This window comes from Schistocerca nitens, chromosome 5, assembly GCF_023898315.1.
Source record: "Schistocerca nitens isolate TAMUIC-IGC-003100 chromosome 5, iqSchNite1.1, whole genome shotgun sequence".
Taxonomy (NCBI): domain Eukaryota; kingdom Metazoa; phylum Arthropoda; class Insecta; order Orthoptera; family Acrididae; genus Schistocerca; species Schistocerca nitens.
Genome location: NC_064618.1, coordinates 854,906,658 through 854,926,856, shown reverse-complemented (window position 1 = coordinate 854,926,856; position 20,199 = coordinate 854,906,658). Strand labels below are relative to the sequence as shown.

Sequence of the window (20,199 nt, the reverse complement as noted above, 5' to 3'; positions counted from 1 at the left end):
CACGTGTAATGAGAAATCGTACACTACAAGGAAGTAACTTCAAATCCATTGTTACTAAAATATTTAAGTATCAAGACGAATTGTAATGGACACAAGCTGCTAAAATGTACCTTATTGCACAACAAGGTCCCCACAGGGAGTTTGTATCAGAAGACGTTTGTACATAATTTTAACGTGAGCGTAGGTCATTGCTGTGGACGTGCTTCGTAATCGTTTGATAGTAACCTAGTAATGGATGCAGAGTTGACGAGTTACGCAACGATTTCTCTCTTAGAAACTAAAAATTCCAGAATTGCCTTATTTTCGAGTATAATCTTCCACTTAGGATCATATATCATACAGTACTTGAAATTATGATATGCATATGATCTTTATCATACACCTAACAATCCTGAGCAGCAATTACGCCACAATAACACGCTGCTTTTGTGATACGTTTGTGTAACATACTGTTTTCAACAACTTCACGCGCTGTACCTGCTGCTTGTCTAGTAATTACGTTTATCCGTTTCTCTAGTTTCTTGACTTCTCCGTGGGTGTTGTTACGTAATGTTTTGATCTCGTCCTGAATGTCATTACGCAATGTTTGTACGTCCACTTGTACCTTGTCAATGTCTGTTCTCAATTGATTGTGACCTGTTATTAAGTTTCCTATCACTTCTCGAGATTCTTTTGCCTCGTCTTCAATATGACTTAGGTGTAACTGAATTTTTTTGTTTTGTTCTTTAATCGCACGCATTTCTCTCGTGGTTTCTGCATTCTGAATTTGAATTTGGTTCGCTATGTCTTTATTTTGCCTTGTCATGGTTTCCGTAATTTGTTGTAATAATCCTGCCAGATTGGTGGGTCCTATTGCGTTTTCTTCCGACGTCCTACGCTCTGTGTTTTCGCCCAAGTGTTGGTTCGCAACCGATTGCATTGAACTGTGCTGTGACACGTTTCTCCTTGTACTCTGTGGTGAGGGAGCTATGGGTTCTACGTATTCAAGACGCAAGTTAGAATCCTCATCGACTGTCTCTCTACTTTCCTGCTCCTCTGTCGTATGCTGACTTACGTTTTCTATGCCTTGACGTACATTATCCTCGTTATGGTGCGTTATATGTCCTATTTCTCGCGATACTGCATCGTCTGTTGTACTGTCCTCTATTCTCTGTCCATTTTCATGCTGGGTCTCTACCTCAATTCGGTCAAGGTCTCGATCTGCCATTGCTAATCTTTCCGAATCCCTTATTTTCTGTTTTAAAAGCAATTCACGCGCCCTACTTCGAGTCAACGTGCGCTCATACGATCTCACGCGTTTCATAAACTTTTTGTTCACACGACTTGACACTTATTATACCCTAGACTGACAATCCATTCACTCACTTGTTGGGTCAGAACCAACTTGTCAACGATGTATCCGTCACCTGTGCACTTGCATTGAGGAGAAAACTTAATTCTAACAATTTTTAAAATTCATAACTTAATTATGCTATTGTCTCTGCTAGAATGTCTCACTATCTATCGCTGCAGCTACTGTTTTCAACTATTCATGCCTTTCAAAAAAAAATTTTTTTTATTACGAAAAAATTTTAACAGGATATTTTTCTGACCTAGTTAGGCATGTGGTCGACCTTCAATCATGGTATTTTACCATCCTGGCAGGGTCGCCATTTTCTAACATTTTGCATGGTGTCTGTTTGTTCTATATCGTGTCTCCCTACCACTTTCGCGCAACGATGCTCTGAGCGTGTTTTTTAGGGAATTGACTAGTTTGAACCTGGGACCTGTTGCTGGTAAGGAGACGCCAGACCACACATGACATGTAGAGTTCAGAAGAGTTCAGTGAGACTAACGATGATGTAACCAAATACTTAATGATTTCAGTGTCAGCTCCACTGCACTCCCTGTAAAAGAATCTTAATACTAACTAAATTTAGTGGAAGGGGTTCAAGGCTTTCCTATTTTTAGTTAGCTGGTAAAATAACGTCGAAAAAGCAGTTAAGTTTACCATTGGAAATTTTATTCTACTCACAAAACATTGTTTATAAATTGCACTATTGATTAAAGGAAATGTTTTAATACAGGATGGTAAAAACCAACTGCGTTCAACAAAAACGTGAACGAATATTCCCTGAATGGGTTTCCAAGTTCTACAATGGATCGAAGGATGACCTATGCCATATCACATCTATAATCTAGGTTTTAATTAAGTTTCACAAAAGAGAAAACTATCAAAATGGTCTACAGTGACCCTCAATTATCTTTAATTACTTATCTAACTTGTCGTAAATTACAGTGGCTGATGTGGCTTCTCAATAACTATATAACAGAAAAATCATCGCGTTTCAGATTTTTACTTCAAGTGGCAAATGTGAACACCATGAGCTTTAATTGACGGTGGGCAGCACAGCTCCGCTCACCTCGCCGTCTCGGAAGCAACTCTACCCTAACTTCTCCTTACTACAATTTACTGAAGTTGGTTTGAAAAAACTATCTGGCTGTGTTTTCATCTGACCAATCAGGGTCTCAATGTTAACGTTAAGCTCCGCCTACAAAAATTCTGTCTATCCAATGAGAAACGTTATACTTTTCGTGGTGGGGCAATGTTTTTAAAGTTTGCAACGTAACAGAGACGCGAAAAAGCCTCACGCTAAAACTTGCAGCTGGTGTGGTCCTTCTAGTGTTATCGTAAGACCTATACTGTTCTTCTGGAGGGCTCTATCTTTTAACATGGGCTGGGGGGTGGTCCTGACGTAACAGAGACGCGAAAAAGTCTCACGCTAAAACTTGCGGCTGGGGTGGTCCTAGCGGTTAACTGGCGACGTGGGTGTCCATCCCTTATCGTAGGGCCTTTCCAGCTTAACACGGTTCTGCTCTCGGCTTCTGTTCTCTCAGAGCTGCGTCTGTCTCACAGTGGGAAGGTATGACATGCATTTAGGCATTCTTGTGTTAGTCTGTGGTATTCCATTTGCTCACTCGTTACTCGTATTACTTTGGTTAATTTAATGTCACGATTTATTCGGAGCTATGTGACATACTACTGGATTTGCTTATCATGTCAGGGTTTTCATGGAAGGTGTTGGATTTGCCTGACACCTTACAACAGGACCTTGTGATGGTGTAGCAGGGACTGTAAAAAGATTAGCAAGACTTGCCGGCCTCAAGCAACCTTACAAAAATCATATTTTCATATCACGACAGTTGTTTAAGTGTCTTCCATTATACATCGGTTTCCCATCAAGATCAAGATACGGGCAAGCTGAAACAACGTTTCAAAGATACAAGTACTATTCGAGGTACCCATAAGCCTCATTGTGTAAAACATGTCAACAAAGGTTTAGTAAAGACAAACACATATTATGCTGCTTTAGTGAGTAGAGAAGAGTCAGTGATTGCTATGGTGAGTGCAATGCTGTTGACGAATAATCATGGATTTTTCGCCTGTATGTTTGACAGTCATTGCAATCATTGGTGGGTTGCATATGTCTTACAAACATGTGAAGAAACAGATGAGATAAAGGTCAACTTCTTGCATCCACATGGAGCAGCTCCATCATTTGTGTTTCCTGCCAAACCAGACACTTGTGTAATCAGAAAATGTGGCATAATCACATTAACAATTTAGTTGGAGAATTGTGAGGAGTGATCTAATAACTTTTAATTGCCTTTTCATTACAGCTGTAATGTAATGTAAATAATTCATAATAGCGCTATAGTAATGCAAACCATATTTTTGCACAATATTACTTCTTGATTGTACTTTATCATAATTTGTGTTTCATATATGTGTGTTATCTTCTTCATTTGGTAGTGTAGTGATTTTTTGTGCATGATGCCTTTGGTGTGCCGTCTTGATATTTAACATATTTATAGTAACATATTGGAGCAATTAAATATACTTTTTTCAAACAAATTGAAAATTGGGTGTTTTGAGATATTCAAGGTCAAATGTCAAGGCCAATGACCTTTAGTATTAATATTCTCAGAATCTTGCTATATAGGATATCGATGTAAAGGTCTATTCGTTAGCTTCCCAATGGTACCATTTTCATTGCTGTTACTGAATTAGAAACAGAATTACAATCATTTATGTTGTGACAGACACATGTAAATTTCGCACTAATTCCAAACTTTCCAGACTTTCTTCACAGTTGTAACACACACCTGCAAATAGGTATCTTTCCTTCTCTTATGTGGGTCACTGAATGCACCAAATTTGAAACAAATCTGAGATGGTCAGGTTGAAAATGTTACTTTACAGCGATGAATTGACATGACCCATATTTTATATCAAGTAAAATACGCTACTTCTTTAACCGGCGCCATCTGATTTCTGTTTCTCTGATTCACATTGAATATGTTGATATCTTATCGACAAGGGTCAGTTCTGAGTACGCAGTAATAGGTTCAGTCGTGCATATAGCTTGGTACATATGACCATATTATGACGTGCAATGTACTGTGAGTCCCAGCCGTGCACAGACGCGTGTGTAGGAGTAATTACACTACATAAGGGAAAACGCTTGCATGTATTTTACACTGGAAGTGATCACTTTTATTATGCCGCACGATCACAATACAAACATACGTCAACGCGGGAAAATGAACACTCCTTTTCTCTAAAGAACCTCATTCGCATAGAGAGTGTTTCAGTGTCCTGTCGACTATCGACTTGTCACTCCCACTTGTGCAATCGTAGACAGAGATTTTCCTACTAACTCTTGATAGTAATAACTTTGCTGTTCAATTGTGTATGTGTTGCTAACTTTTCAGCGCGAAGTATGTTTGTAGTTGAAGATACACTCCAAACAAAATACCTTATTAAATATGTTTGCCTCGGAGAACAGCATAGAATTGTTGCAACAGACCTAGTTCGTATATGGACAGAAGAAATGTCTTCGGAAGACATTATTCGTCGTTGCCAGGTGAGGGAGGATTTAATTTACATTGTACGGTGTGCATTAAGAGTATTTAAATTATTCAGAACTGGTGCTGACCTTTGAGGAGTTGTCATTGCTCTTTTGTGGCCGTTAATAACAATATCCACGTTTGGTCTGCCTTTGTTTTTCGTAGATTTATGTCTTGGTTTCCAGGTGACGTCAAATTTAAATGGAAAAAAGCGCGTTCTTAAAAGAATATAAAATCTACAGTGCGCCCCGAAATGAACCCTCCATAGAGGAGACTATTATTAAGAAAAACATTTTGAGAGTATCACAAACGATCCCAGAGTTATTGTGACCCAAGAATTATTGATCACACCGATAACCCCTGCCAGCACTGACTCATGAAATCTTTTAATTGGCGGACGTAAACCACTCATTGAAGTCTAATATGCATAAAATCCCAACCATAACAAGAATTTTAGTTATTTTGATGTCATTCGTTGGCTTCGCCAAACCACTTGTCACCATCCAATTTAACCTAAACACTTCCGAGATGTCTCTCACCACGACAAATATTTTAAAAACGTATACTTTGTAAAAACCAAATATGTATTATCATTGTTAGGTTCAATCAGTTTCTCACATTTATGTCACATCATTAGTATGTGGAGAGTCAAACAGTCGAATGTTTACATTAAAACATGCCAGTTTTATTGTTTGTGTGCCCTTGTCAGGTGCATTCTCGTTTGGTTTCTTCTGTAAGAAGAACTCTACTCTATGACTGCTGTTACATCTGGCATCATATTCAAAGTTTCCATTGATTAGGTTTTGTTTTGCTTGCATATTAAATCGTACATCATCGCCTTATGAAGGACACTGCTGCCATTTTTCAGTTCTTGTCAAAGGGCTGGCTCGACATCATTATGTAACCATGTACGTACGTAGAGGGGGATGTCGTCTGTTTATTTCTGAAACCAGTTGTACTGTAAGAATGATATGTGGTCCTCACCCAAAGTCCTCTAGTAGACTACTATTTAAGGAGCTCTGCATTTTAGCTACCGTGTCACACTATATTTATTCTCCCATGAAGTTTGTTTATTTACTTCTTGATTCATCCATGGATCATCTGACAATGGTATAGGATCTGTCAAGGTAACACAGTGCAAATCAGTAGGCCAAAATATATATCAGCATTCTTAGTATGCTTTATGAGGGTAGAACAGGTAGTCTATGGGAGTAAAATCATTGGTGATATAAAATGTTTTTAGTTTTTTCTTTGTTTTTCCTGGGGAAATGTAATGCCAGCTGGCTCTTATTCCACTATTAGTGCAGACTTCGGTAATATTTTCCCTGATATATACATCACAGATTAGTTGATGTCCTCATTTTGTGCAGTAAGGATGCCCAATTTCTTAGATAGCTGGGCAATTCCATAGTTACGGGTGTTACATGTGCACACCTTAAAATCAGGAAAAATTATGTAAGGAAAAATATTTATTGAATTTAATATTGAAAACTTTTAAGGCTTACATTATATTTCATGTTAGAAATGTTGATACTGGAATTGATTTATTGTTCTCCTGGTTATTAATCAAAAAAAGTAGTGTTACGGGTGTTACCAAAAGTAGTCCTGGCCCTTGTCATGAGTTAGGGAATTCTCTAATTTCTGCAAACTTGATGAAGCTTCTATTCTTGTAAAACAACCGTTAAGAGGTAATGCCCCAAATTTTATTTTGAAATATAAATTTTTATTTTTTTGGACATCATAACTCAGTATATATAATCAGTTGTGTTATAAGGCCAAAAGTGATGGCAGCCCTGGATTTGAGGAATCGCTTGTAAATTTTTCCACCTTTCATCCAAAATAGGAATGTTATGCTCCACTGTTATCTTATCAACCCATAGTATCTTAACTTTAGAAAAATTCTTCAGAGTGTGGTCATAAAAGTCAGTTGTGTTGCTAATAATAATTTTCCTAGATCTAACAGCTGTCCACACGCTCCTCTTCAGTGCACCTCCAATGCCATCCATGGCTCCTTTACCATGTGAACTGACAAAAAAATTCCACTCAACTGTCAATCCAAAGTCTCTCTCAAAATAACATAGATTGGACAAAGTATATTTATTTTTGAACTGACCAGCACAGTTGTCAGAAAATACAAAAACTCTTTTAACTTTAGGAAACGATGTTTTAATCTCCGTTATAACAGTTTTAAGAAAAGTCCACACATAATATTTTGTGTGTGAAAGATCGTTACTGATGACTGCATAGGACCTGACTTCATGATTTGCAAACCAAATGCAGAAAGTGCAAATAGTTACTTGTGAATGCGCCCAGTGTGCACTCTGTATCTCATCTTGTGAAATTAGAGCATAATTCTCTGCGAAGTCCATTAGAAGAACATTCTTCAACGTCAAGGTTGTTTTTCTTTCCTTGGAAGAAATCACTCTGCTTTATCTTCACATAGCAATGTTTCTTAAACTGAGGCAATTTGTCAACCAGTGATGCTAAGGCATCATCACAGCTCCGTGAATGTTCACTAAGACAAGGACGATGTTTCACGTCATTTTCCCATTGCTTCCAGACAATCTTTTTAGTTAAGTCAAAGCCTTTTGGGATAAATTTGCTCAATTTAATTTGACGTTCCTGGCATGACCCAAAAACACAGTCTTTGTTCTGTGAATTACAACTTAATTTGTTCAATAATTCCTTGGGATTGCTTGGAACAGATGGAACAGCTTTACTCAAAGACTCAAGTATGCTTATGAAATTGTAGTGGTACTTACACACACATACATTATGTGGTGTATGTGATGATAGGAGAACAAAAGGTGGTCGCAGTGAATAAAACATGGACTTTCCTACAGAAATATCTGGATGGAGTTTTTTGAATTCCTCATAAACCTCTCCTACAGTCAGTGCTTTTGGAATTTCTGTTTACATTCTCCCTTTTTCCATACAGTTACAACATCTTTACGCCCAGGAGCTTGGCGGCTAATGTCGTCCCTAGTGAAGAACTCTTGAATTTTTAGTTTTTCCTCTTCACTTAAGACTGGAGTTCTGGTATGTTTTGTATCACATATGAAAGTTTCAGAGCCAATTATACCGGAAACTATCTTTTTAATAACAGCAGATTTTTTTACTGGGGCTTTTTGGAAGTACCTTCAACACTTTCTTCACAGCTTTACCAAATGTCTGTTTACACTTATACGTCCCAATAGGAGAAGATTCATTTGGAACTTTTGATCTTGTGAGTTCTAGTTTTTTCTTTTATCTGAATGTTCTCACTCTCTCTCTTATTTTTCTTTGATTCTTATCTCTTAAGACGTTGATTATTTTTCAATTTTTCTTTAACCTGCAATCTTTTTAATTTGTCTCTTTCTCGTTCTTTCTTCAAGTAAGCTTCTCTGTTTTCTTGGTTTTCTTTCATCTTTTCTCGGTGCTTCTTCACTCTTTCCCTCGGTGGTACTGGTGCCATGGTTTGCAAAGACAAAAATCCTGATAATGCAGGCCTATTTATGTATAAACATAACACTGTGCAGAGAGATAAAAGTAAAAGACATTGTTAAACATAGGCTCTTATGAATGACTAGAATTTGCCTCAATAAGCAGTTTACTGAGGTTAGCAATAGTGTTGTTCTTGGAAAAGTTAGAATAGAAAACATAAACTATATGTAATCTAAAGAATTTTGGTTAATGCCCTAATTAACTTTTATAATGTAGGTGTAGTGCTTAAACACATGCATGGAGAGGAATAAAAATTTTAGGTTTCATGCTTAAAACTGTTTTCATATGTAATAAGCATAGTTAAAAAACTTTTTTCATTCATAATAATACCCTTTGGCTATAATTTAAATGTATGGCCTAGGCCTACTAAAGATGAAGGTGCAATTAAACCTTCCAATTCAAGTTATGGGTGTTACGCATGTGTTTAAGTAACACCCTAAACAAAAATTAGTAACACCCGTAACAGCTCTAAGAGTGTTAAATGATTTCAAAATGCCATGTAATTGTAAAACGTGCATAACCTCACTTTTGCAGAAAGGTATTGTACAGAACAAATTTACTAGATTACAATTAAATTTATGTATCTTTTTTGTTACGGGTGTTACAAGCTGCATGTTGTTGTTGTTGTGGTCTTCAGTCCTGAGACTGGTTTGATGCAGCTCTCCATGCTACTCTATCCTGTGCAAGCTTCTTCATCTCCCAGTACCTACTGCAACCTACATCCTTCTGAATCTGCTTAGCGTATTGATCTCTTGGTCTCCCTCTACGATTTTTACCCTCCACGCTGCCCTCCAATGCTAAATTTGTGATCCCTTGATGCCTCAAAACATGTCCTACCAACCGATCCCTTCTTCTAGTCAAGTTGTGCCACAAACTTCTCTTCTCCCCAATCCTATTCAATACCTCCTCATTAGTTATGTGATCTACCCACCTTATCCTCAACATTCTTCTGTAGCACCACATTTCGAAAGCTTCTATTCTCTTCTTGTCCAAACTGGTTATCGTCCATGTTTCACTTCCATACATGGCTACACTCCATACAAATACTTTCAAAAACGACTTCCTGACACTTAAATCTATACTCGATTTTAACAAATTTCTCTTCTTCAGAAACGCTTTCCTTGCCATTGCCAGTCTACATTTTATATCCTCTCTACTTCGACCATCATCAGTTATTTTACTCCCCAAATAGCAAAACTCCTTTACTACTTTAAGTGTCTCATTTCCTAATCTAATCCCCTCAGCATCACCCGATTTAATTTGACTACATTCCATTATCCTCGTTTTGTTTTTGTTGATGTTCATCTTATATCCTCCTTTCAAGACACTGTCCATTCCGTTCAACTGCTCTTCCAAGTCCTTTGCTGTCTCTGACAGAATTACAATGTCATTGGCGAACCTCAAAGTTTTTACTTCTTCTCCGTGAATTTTAATACCTACTCCGAATTTTTCTTTTGTTTCCTTTACTGCTTGCTCAATATACAGATTGAATAACATCTGGGAGAGGCTACAACCCTGTCTCACTCCTTTCCCAACCACTGCTTCCCTTTCATGCCCCTCGACTCTTATAACTGCCATCTGGTTTCTGTACAAATTGTAAATAGCCTTTCGCTCCCTGTATTTGACCCCTGCCACCTTCAGAATTTGAAAGAGAGTATTCCAGTTAACATTGTCAAAAGCTTTCTCTAAGTCTACAAATGCTAGAAACGTAGGTTTGCCTTTTCTTAATCTTTCTTCTCAGATAAGTCGTAAGGTTAGTATTGCCTCACGTGTTCCAACATTTCTACGGAATCCAAACTGATCTTCCCCGAGGTCCGCTTCTACCAGTTTTTCCATTCGTCTGTAAAGAATTCGCGTTAGTATTTTGCAGCTGTGACTTATTAAACTGATAGTTCGGTAATTTTCACATCTGTCAACTCCTGCTTTCTTTGGTATTGGAATTATTATATTCTTCTTGAAGTCTGTGGGTATTTCGCCTGTCTCATACATCTTGCTCACCAGATGGTAGAGTTTTGTCATGACTGGCTCTCCCAAGGCCATCAGTAGTTCTAATGGAATGTTGTCTACTCCCGGGGCCTTGTTTCGACTCAGGTCTTTCAGTGCTCTGTCAAACTCTTCACGCAGTATCTTATCTCCCATTTCGTCTTCATCTACATCCTCTTCCATTTCCATAATATTGTCCTCAAGCACATCGCCCTTGTATAAACCCTCTATAGACTCCTTCCACCTTTCTGCCTTCCCTTCTTTGCTTAGAACTGGGTTGCCATCTGAGTTCTTGATATTCATACAAGTGGTTCTCTTCTCTCCAAAGGTCTCTTTAATTTTCCTGTAGGCAGTATCTATCTTACCCCTAGTGAGACAAGCCTCTACATCCTTACATTTGTCCTCTAGCCATCCCTGCTTAGCCATTTTGCACTTTCTGTCGATCTCATTTTTGAGACGTTTGTATTCCCTTTTGCCTGCTTCATTTACTGCATTTTTATATTTTCTCCTTTCATCAATTAAATTCAATATTTCTTCTGTTACCCAAGGATTTCTATTAGCCCTCGTCGTCTTACCTACTTGATCCTCTGCTGCCTTCACTACTTCATCCCTCAGAGCTACCCATTCTTCTTCTACTGTATTTCTTTCCCCCATTCCTGTCAATTGTTCCCTTTGCTCTCCCTGAAACTCTCTACAACCTCTGGTTCTTTCAGTTTATCCAGGTCCCATCTCCTTAAATTCCCACCTTTTTGCAGTTTCTTCAGTTTCAATCTGCAGTTCATAACCAATAGATTGTGGTCAGAATCCACATCTGCCCCTGGAAATGTCTTACAATTTAAAACCTGGTTCCTAAATCTCTGTCTTACCATTATATAATCTATCTGATACGTATTAGTATCTCCAGGATTCTTCCAGGTATACAACCTTCTTTTATGATTCTTGAACCAAGTGTTAGCTATGATTAAGTTATGCTCTGTGCAAAATTCTACAAGGCGGCTTCCTCTTTCATTTCTTCCCCCCAATCCATATTCACCTACTATGTTTCCTTCTCTCCCTTTTCCTACTGCATACAAGCTGCATATATATTGTAAAATGAACAAAATAAAGAAATTCAATTAGTTTACCTCAACAAAACTAATTATTATGAGCTATAACAATGTTGACTTCAATATTCTTTGCAACAATAGAACAATCAGCCATAGATAACACAACTAATACTCATCTGGAAATAGCATAAAACATACCTCTCTGTGGTGCCATAGAGTAGTGCACTTTAAACACTTAGTGAAGGTAGAAATTTAATTTTTTCATATTCATGATCATTTTGCAATGAACAAATGTACTTTTAACTTGGCATTTTTAAGATTATATTTTTAATATGGTCATTTTAATTTTTTTGTCACAAAGTCTCTTTAACATGGAATGATCCAGCTGTTTAATTGAGCCCAGCTACTACTTCCAGTTATTATTCTTATAGCCCTTTTTCTGCAGTTTAAAAACTGTCCATGTTTTATGCCCTTGATCCCCCTAACAGAGTCCCAGAGCTAAGAATGGGGTGCATTTAGGTGTTGTGTGTTTATTGTTCTATCTACATCTTTGATTTGTTTGTTATTCCACTTATCTGCCCTTTCCAGTTCATTGTTGTAGGTAATACACAGCTGTTCAAAAGTAACAATAATTTACATAATTACAATGCCAGAAGAAAACGAATGGCATTCATTACTCCACATTAAGATTGTCTTTAGCACAAAAGCGGTGCACAGTGCTACAAATAAAATTTTTAATCACTTGCCCAGTGCTGTAAAATGGCTGACAGCAAAGTAAAATTTGAAAATAAACTGAAAAGTTTTCTTCTTGACAGCTCCTTCAATATCATAGAACATTTTCTGTTGTAAGAGTAACAGTTGGTGGGTAGCAATTACTAGCACACGTGTTATGTTAGAGAGAGAGAGACGTGTAAATGGTCAGCATCTAGCCATATTTACAAATTGATTTGAATGTAAAATGAGTTGTTCCACATCATTACAATTTATTGTACAAACGATTCATGGGACACGAAACTAACTAGCTGTTTTGTATGGTATTCTGTCAGTAACCATATAACATTGTTTTTAATTTTGTTATAAGCCCTATTGAACGAAGCCTACACTTGAACATTGCCCATGACGTCACAAATATGGCGGAAACAACCATACACTAAGACTCCAATATGGCGCCTATGACGTCATTATGTAAACATGACCACAAACATTGAAAATCCAACACACACACACACATTCCACAAAAAGCCTAATGAAACTAACGGGACAAGTGTGGGAAATTGGAGGTTTTTGGGTGTGGACAAAGTAAATATAAACCCTTAAAACCCACATCCTTTCGTCTTTCCCTCTCCTTCCCTCTTTCCTGATGAGGCAACAGCTTGTTGCGAAAGCTTGAATTTTGTGTGTGTGTTTGTGTTTGTTTGTGTGTCTATCGACCTGCCAGCGCTTTCGTTCGGTAAGTCACATCATCTCTGTTTTTAAATATAAACAAATTTAGACACACACCACTGTACCAAACCACCACGCAAAATGACGGAAAAAACCGACAACACAAAACTCCCCAAATTCCACTAAACACAATATCCTCTGGAATCGGACACTTCCCTTGACCTATATAGCTCAACATCAGCCCCCGATCCCACAAATAACCTTTCCCTTGACATATATAGCTCAACAGCAACTCCTGGTACCGGAACACCCACAGCACCCACACATTGGAATCGAACACTTCCCTTGACCTACATAGGTCAACAGAAACTAACGATGCCAAATCATAAAACCCAAAACTACAACCACGTCCACAATCATCACTACCTCAATAAACGCAACAAACCAACAAAATTGGAATGGAACACTTCCCTTGAGCTGTTATCCTAACAACATCTCCACATATAGCTGTCCCTTGTTCGAGATGCTGGAACTTTAGTAAGCCTCATTTCTTCATGACACACTGAACACTACACGACTTCATCCAAAAATCCGAATAGTTGAAGAAATTTTATTAGAGACTACGCATTGTCCCCCATCATCGCTGACAACCAAAAACTGTTGACCTTGTCAGTCATATCCATACCTACCAAAGACATAAAAAAAGCAATTTACAAAAATTCACACACGACAAACAGAAAAAACTACAATAGCGTCGACATAACGAAACCAAAATCATCAACTCACTTAAACAGATTGTGCTGAAAGCACAGTCACTACTGATATCACATACGTGCAATGCTACTACGCAAGTAAACCCCATACGCCACGTAACACGCTAGCCATAAACACACCACCAGAGAGAACCACTGACTGCAACAATACGCCACCTATAAACACGTCAGCCATAAACACACCACCAGAGAGAACCACTGACTGCAACAATACGCCACCTATAAACACGTCACACACGCAAACTAAACCAAAAATATTACCTAACACATAAACAAACCACCAGAGAGCACCACCGAACACATCAAAGCGACACCTACAAACACGCCGCTCTCACAAACTAAATTCTGCGCCGTCGTGATGTCACACACTACAACAGCCTTACGTCACGGGTCAAAGCCGACGGGTGGGATCAGACACTTCGGTCAGCCCATAAAACCAGGGTTGCCACAGGTTCTAGAAATCAGGGAATTTCAAACACATCAATGAAATAACTGGGAAACTTAAAATTGGGAAAAAAGAAACAGTGGAAAAATCTCATTTTTGTCTCAGTAGATGAAATGGTTTGTTTACTGAGGTATCACGCATCGTCGTCGGCTGGGTGCAGAGGAGTACATGCGCCGCTTCCCTACTCCCTCGTTTCTACTGCTTGTTCCCTTGCTACCACTCCCCTCAGCGTACAGTCAGTGCTGCCACCACTTCTTGCCGCTAGCCTAGCAGCTGCCGGCGAGAGGCGAAGAGGCACGAGGAGTTGTTTGTTTGAATCTGATTCTCAAAGACTGTAGACACAACAGCTGTAGACGGCGGTCATGTGTGCACGAGTTGTGTCTGCGTGATTGTGTGAATGTGTGTGTGCGCTGCCGTTTTCTGACAAAAAGTATGGCTAAAAATTTAGTTGAGTTTGATTGTCTTGCCTACATGACTGTCTGTGGCTCAGCAATCATTTTTCAATGATTTACTATCTATCTCATTATTATTGATTCTCAAAGTATCCAAACAAGTTATCTGTTGCATGGACTGATCATCATGGCCTTATTTCATCAACATGCTGTTTGTGGCTTGTGAGTAGCTGGCCACACGAGTGGCTTTCCGTGGCGGGCCAAAACCGGAGGCCGTTCTTGCGGGTATCTGTAATGGATTGGGCCTCCTGATCTGAAGCCATTCGGTTCCCACTATTGTGCAGGCCTTGCCTGTCAGATCTGGTCTCACTGATCTGCCCCCAGGCCAGGTCTGTTTGTGTGTGATGTAATGCAGAGGATTTTCAAAAATGGTTAATCCATGGACCCAGGACTGCAGTACTCCACAGCAGGTCAGGAATTGGGACTGTCTCACCGCAAGCACATTGTACGAGGGCCGTTCAGAAAGTAACCTCCGGTTGATTTAAAAAAATACACCAAGTTAAATAAAAATATTTTAATATATACATCTTACAACTACATCTTTGCACTATTTTTCTACATAGTCTCCATAGCGATTGAGGCACTTATCGTATCTCTTCACAAGCTTTGAAATTCCTTCTGCATAAAAATCACCCGCTTGTGCCTGGAGCCAGCCTGTGACCGCATCTTTGAGCTCTTCGTTGTCATCAAACCGCTGTGACCCGAGCCATTTCTTCAAATGCATGAAGAGGTGATAATCACTTGGCGCCAGGTCTGGGCTGTAAGGTGGATGGTTGATAACGTCCCACTTGAAGGACTCAAGAAGGGCCGTTGTTCTGCGAGCAGAGAGAGGACGGGCGTTATCGTGCAAAAAAACGATACCGGAAGTCAGCATACCACGGCGTTTGTTCTGTATAGCCCGTCATAACTTTTTTATTATTTCACTGTACACGTCTTGATTAATGGTCATACCACGTTCCATGAATTCAACCAACAACACCCCTTTGGCATCCCAAAACACCGTTGCCATCAGTTTTCTGGCAGAAAAATCTTGCGAGGCTTTTCTTGGTTTGGTAGGCGAATTTGAATGTGCCCACATCTTTGATTGTTCTTTTGTCTCAGGGTTCACGTACTTAATCCAGGTTTCGTCACCGGTCACGATTCTGTTTAACAATGGTTCTCCTTCGTCCTCATAACGTGACAGAAAGTCTAATGCAGAGGCTATTCTTTGAGTTTTGTGGTGGTCGGTAAGAATTTTGGGCACCCATCGTGCACAGAACTTACGGTAACCCAATCTTGCTGTCACTATCTCGTACAAGAGAGTCTTAGAAATCTGTGGAAAACCAGTAGACAACTCCGACATTGAGAAACGTCGATTTTCACGAACTTTTGCATCAACTGTCTGAACGAGTTCGTCAGTCACCAATGATGGTCTACCACTTCTCTCTTCATCATGAACGTTTTCTCGTCCACTTTTAAATAAACGTACCCATTCACGGACAACTCCTTCACTCATAACTCTTGGTCCGTACACGGCACAAAGCTCACGATGAATAGCTGCTGCAGAATATCCTTTGGCTGTAAAAAACCTTATGACAGCACGCACTTCACATTTGGCGGGGTTTTCTATTGCAGCACACATTTCAAACTGCCACAAAAACTAAACTAGTGCAGGTACGACGTTCACTCGACCACGGCTTGATGCCGACTGACCTGTTGAGTGCGTGAACACACAGATGGCGTCGCTACTCCCCCCACAACCCGCACTGTGACCAATCGGAGGTTACTTTCTGAACCGCCCTCGTACATGTGATATTTTACAGACATTGTATTTGTTCTAGTACGTTTATATGTTAAAAAGTATGGACAATAAGAAGAAGAAAATTGTCAGTCGCTGATGGTTTGTACGTTATGTACTCATATATTTCTCGAAAGAAAAATCACACAATACCTGTAAAATAATAGATATAACACAGTGGGCAATAACTGACTACAATGAACATAGCAGAACCGACATTTTATTGGCGGTCACCTACAGTGTTGGTTTACACAATTCTTCCCTGCCTTGTACATTTCTTTCAAGAAGCTTACCTCTTTCTGAGGTTATTTCTGAAATTAATGAAAATGTTTTAAATCTATTTTGTGACTCCAAGGAAATGTGTACTTTTGTCACCAAATGTGTTTTGTTTTATTGAAATAAAATAACATCAGTGGTCTTAATGAAACACATAGGCCTATACCATTTGGCATGCTTTCTCCATCTAAAAACAGTTCATTACAAAAAATGTTGATGTTAGCACTTAAGATTTTTGCTCATATCAGGAAACGTCTTCTGCTTTGCATGGTTTGTTATTTATTTATATTTTTAGATATTTCCTCGTTTGCACTATTGTTTCTTGTACCGTAGCTACAAAGGCAGAGTGTCAACTTACGTCTTAACACTAGAAGGGCCACATCCATCATTTTGTCGGGTATTCTACTTCTGTAGGCTTATTTCTCCTAAATGAAATCTTCTACTGATCCCATTTTCTACGACTTTTCTTAAATGTTTGTTAGGTAGGCGTCTGCAAAGAATTTACTCAGTAGGACCATTCTGAAAAGTGTCCCAAACAACTCCTACTACAAGGACTGAAGTCCATTATTTTGACTGGTACTGAAATGTGAACAATAGCTTTCGGACATGTCCAAAGCTATTGTTGTTTACCACCCTAATTTGATTATCTTCTGCAGACCCACTGTCGATGAGCAACGAAGCTTTGTTGCTCAAGTGGCACAGTTTATGTAGTCCACATTTCAGTTGTTTTGTAATGGTGGTTCAAAGATGCCGTCTCTCTGATGAAGAAATTTTAAAATATTTGATGTCAATGTCAGATGGTGAATCTGAAGGAGATGATCCCCGTGATGTTTGTGAAGCTGATGAATTGCGAGATGATGATGCTGCAAATGCTATTGATGATGAATATATCCCTCACATCAATGCAATCAGTGATTCTTCAGACGTGATGACTGGGTGTTGTGTGATGTCCTTAGGTTAGTTAGGTTTAAGTAGTTCTAAGTTATAGGGGACTGATGACCATAGATGTTAAGTCCCATAGTGCTCAGAGCCATTTGAACCATTTTTGATTCTTCAGACAGCGATGTTGCAACTACTGGACAAGAGCAAGCCGAGAAGTTGCAAATCAATGTTGCTTTACCTACAGCAGGTACGGTGGTATAGCCAGTGTATTATTATTCTTTTATATTTCATCGCAACTGATATTTCAGCAAGCACTATGAATGTTTTCTATTTTGCTATATTATAATTTGAAATTGATTGTTTTTAATGTAACTGAATTTTTCTGTTACATACTGTATATTTAGGTACGTCAAACAACAGTGCGCGCTTACCTCCAGTTAACAGCACTAGAGACGTTCATGGCAGAGTGAAAGGAAAAATTTAGATGGAAGGAAATCCTTCCATTGGGAATAGTGAGACAGCTAATGATGGAACAACATGGACTGTTACATCTATGAAAGCTTTTCCTGGAAGGCGTCCACAGCAGAACATCTTGAAGGTAGCACTGGGACCTACAGGCTGTGTGAAGAAGTTTGCCAGGGAAGATATATATTCTAGTGCATGGAGATTGCTAGTTGATGACTCCATGCTTCAAAATATAAATAAGTGTACAGAAAATAGAGCACGCCAAGAGCTACATGATGATGATTGGACCATTAGCGTCGATGCAATAGGAATCACAATATCACTTATGTATTTACAAGGCGTATATGGAGCAAAAAACTTTCCATTGAAGCTGTTATGGTCAAATACATGGGGAATAGCATTTTTTCGGGACACAATGATCAGAAATAAGTTAACTGAAATTTTGTGGTTTATGCAATTTGGCGAAAAGAGCACTTGTTCCCATACACTAAAGACAGATCGTTTTGCACCTGCTGTCCATGTGTAGAATCGTTTCATTGCCAATTTCTTGCTGTGTTATATTCCACTTGAAAATATCACTGTGGATGAGCAATTGTTTCCATGCAAGGCTAGATGCTCATTCATGCAATACATGAGCAGTAAGTCAGACAAATTTGGAATAAAGTTTTGGCTTGCAGTTGATACGAACTCTAAGTATCTGGCGAATGGGTTTCCTTATCTAGGCAAAGATGAGCATCGTCCCATAGGTGTTCCCCTTGCAGAGCATGTTGTAACATGTCTTACGCAACCCTTTGTTTCCGCAGGAAGAAACATAACCTGTGACAATTTTTTCACAATGAAATGCCTTGCAGAAAATTTGAAACGTAAGAGTACAAGCGTTGTAGTCACAATGAAGATATCTATAGGGGAAATACCTCGATCAGCCTTTGCCCACAACTATTCTTCATAAGTCAGGTGACATGACTATCATGCTATCAGGGGAAAAAGAACAGAAATGTGCTTATTTTGAGTTCAATGCATGACACAGCAACTATTGACGAACGACATTCTAAAAGCTACCAGAGTCAGTGGCCTACTACAATAACACCAAGTATGACTTTGACAAAATTGATGAAATGGCTCTGCCTTACACTGTGAAGTATGGATGCCACAGATGGCCCATGCATGTTTTTTGCAATGTCTTGGACTAAGCAGCTATAAGTGTTTGGGTACTCCATAAGGAAGTATCAGGAGAAAAAGTAAGCAGACATCAGTTTATATACAAATTGGCAGAAGAGTTGGCTTCAGCAAGTAAGGCCACAAGGGTACAAAATACTCTTGCTAATACAGTATCACCACATTGCAACATTTGGAAGACTTGTCAAATTGGAGGGTGTAAAGGAAAGAATAGGAGCAAGCATTTATGTATAAAGTGTGGCAAATATGTTTGCAGATTGTATTTAGGCAATGCTGAATACACCTGTGTGAGGTATCACTATGCTGCAGCTGGTTTTGAATGAGTAAAATCAGGGTTATACATGTTTTCTCTGTATAGAATATATTGTACTTTTCAGATATTTGTGTTAAAACACAGTTTTCTTGTCTACGGAAAGTTATGCATTCCACATTTTGTTACATAATGTTTTGATTAATTTTTAGGTATAATATGTTCATTGTACCATGTAATCCTACAGAAAAAAGTAAAACTATATCCTGGTAAACTGTGTAACTTGTCTGGAACAAATTGATGTGTGTTACAATGTGTTTACTCTTTTAAAAACGACAAATGAAACTGTACCCATCAAAATGACAGGTTGGTCCATCTAGGTAGATTGAAATCACCAGTCCTTCTAATGTTAACTTACCCTTGAGATCGCAAAATTTTTCAGTGAAAAAAGCTAAAACTTGTCTGGAAATCAGAGAATTTCATTTGGGGAAACCTGTGGCAATCCTGAAAACATATCCTGATTTCATTCAAAAATTCTCTTCTCTGTTACACTGATTTTAGTTAACTATTTAATCTGCTTGGTCAGTTTATTGTATAGTCTTACATATGTCACTACTGTACACTGGTATGTAATTTACAGCTTCACTTGAAAATTACTCTGCTTTGGCAACCAGTTTTGGATGGCAAGTATCCATTCAAGTTTCCTGCAAAGTCTAAGGTTACTGACAGGAGTTCAAATTGTACAATAAAGCTTCTTACACAGTAGATTTGGTAATATACTTATAAATATTGATGACATAAATGGATTTCTTTTAGAATTCGAACTCTGTGAGTAACCTTAAATTTCGTGTATTTGTTAGAAACTTGATAATGGGTGCTTGCTATCTGAAACTGGTTGCCAATGAAATACAGTGTTAT

The 20,199-nt window shown here is 38.6% G+C and overlaps 1 protein-coding gene across 1 annotated transcript in view; it reads left to right on the top strand.

The window, feature by feature from the left end:
- The first annotated feature begins 4,716 nt into the window (after positions 1-4,716).
- The window catches only part of LOC126260114 (non-homologous end-joining factor 1), a 136,159-nt gene continuing 120,676 nt past the window's right edge, over positions 4,717-20,199 (top strand). The window contains exon 1 of the mRNA XM_049957349.1: positions 4,717-4,907. Coding sequence (XP_049813306.1) covers positions 4,764-4,907 — 144 coding nt within the window. The 5' untranslated portion in view covers positions 4,717-4,763. The remainder of the gene's footprint in view (positions 4,908-20,199) is intronic.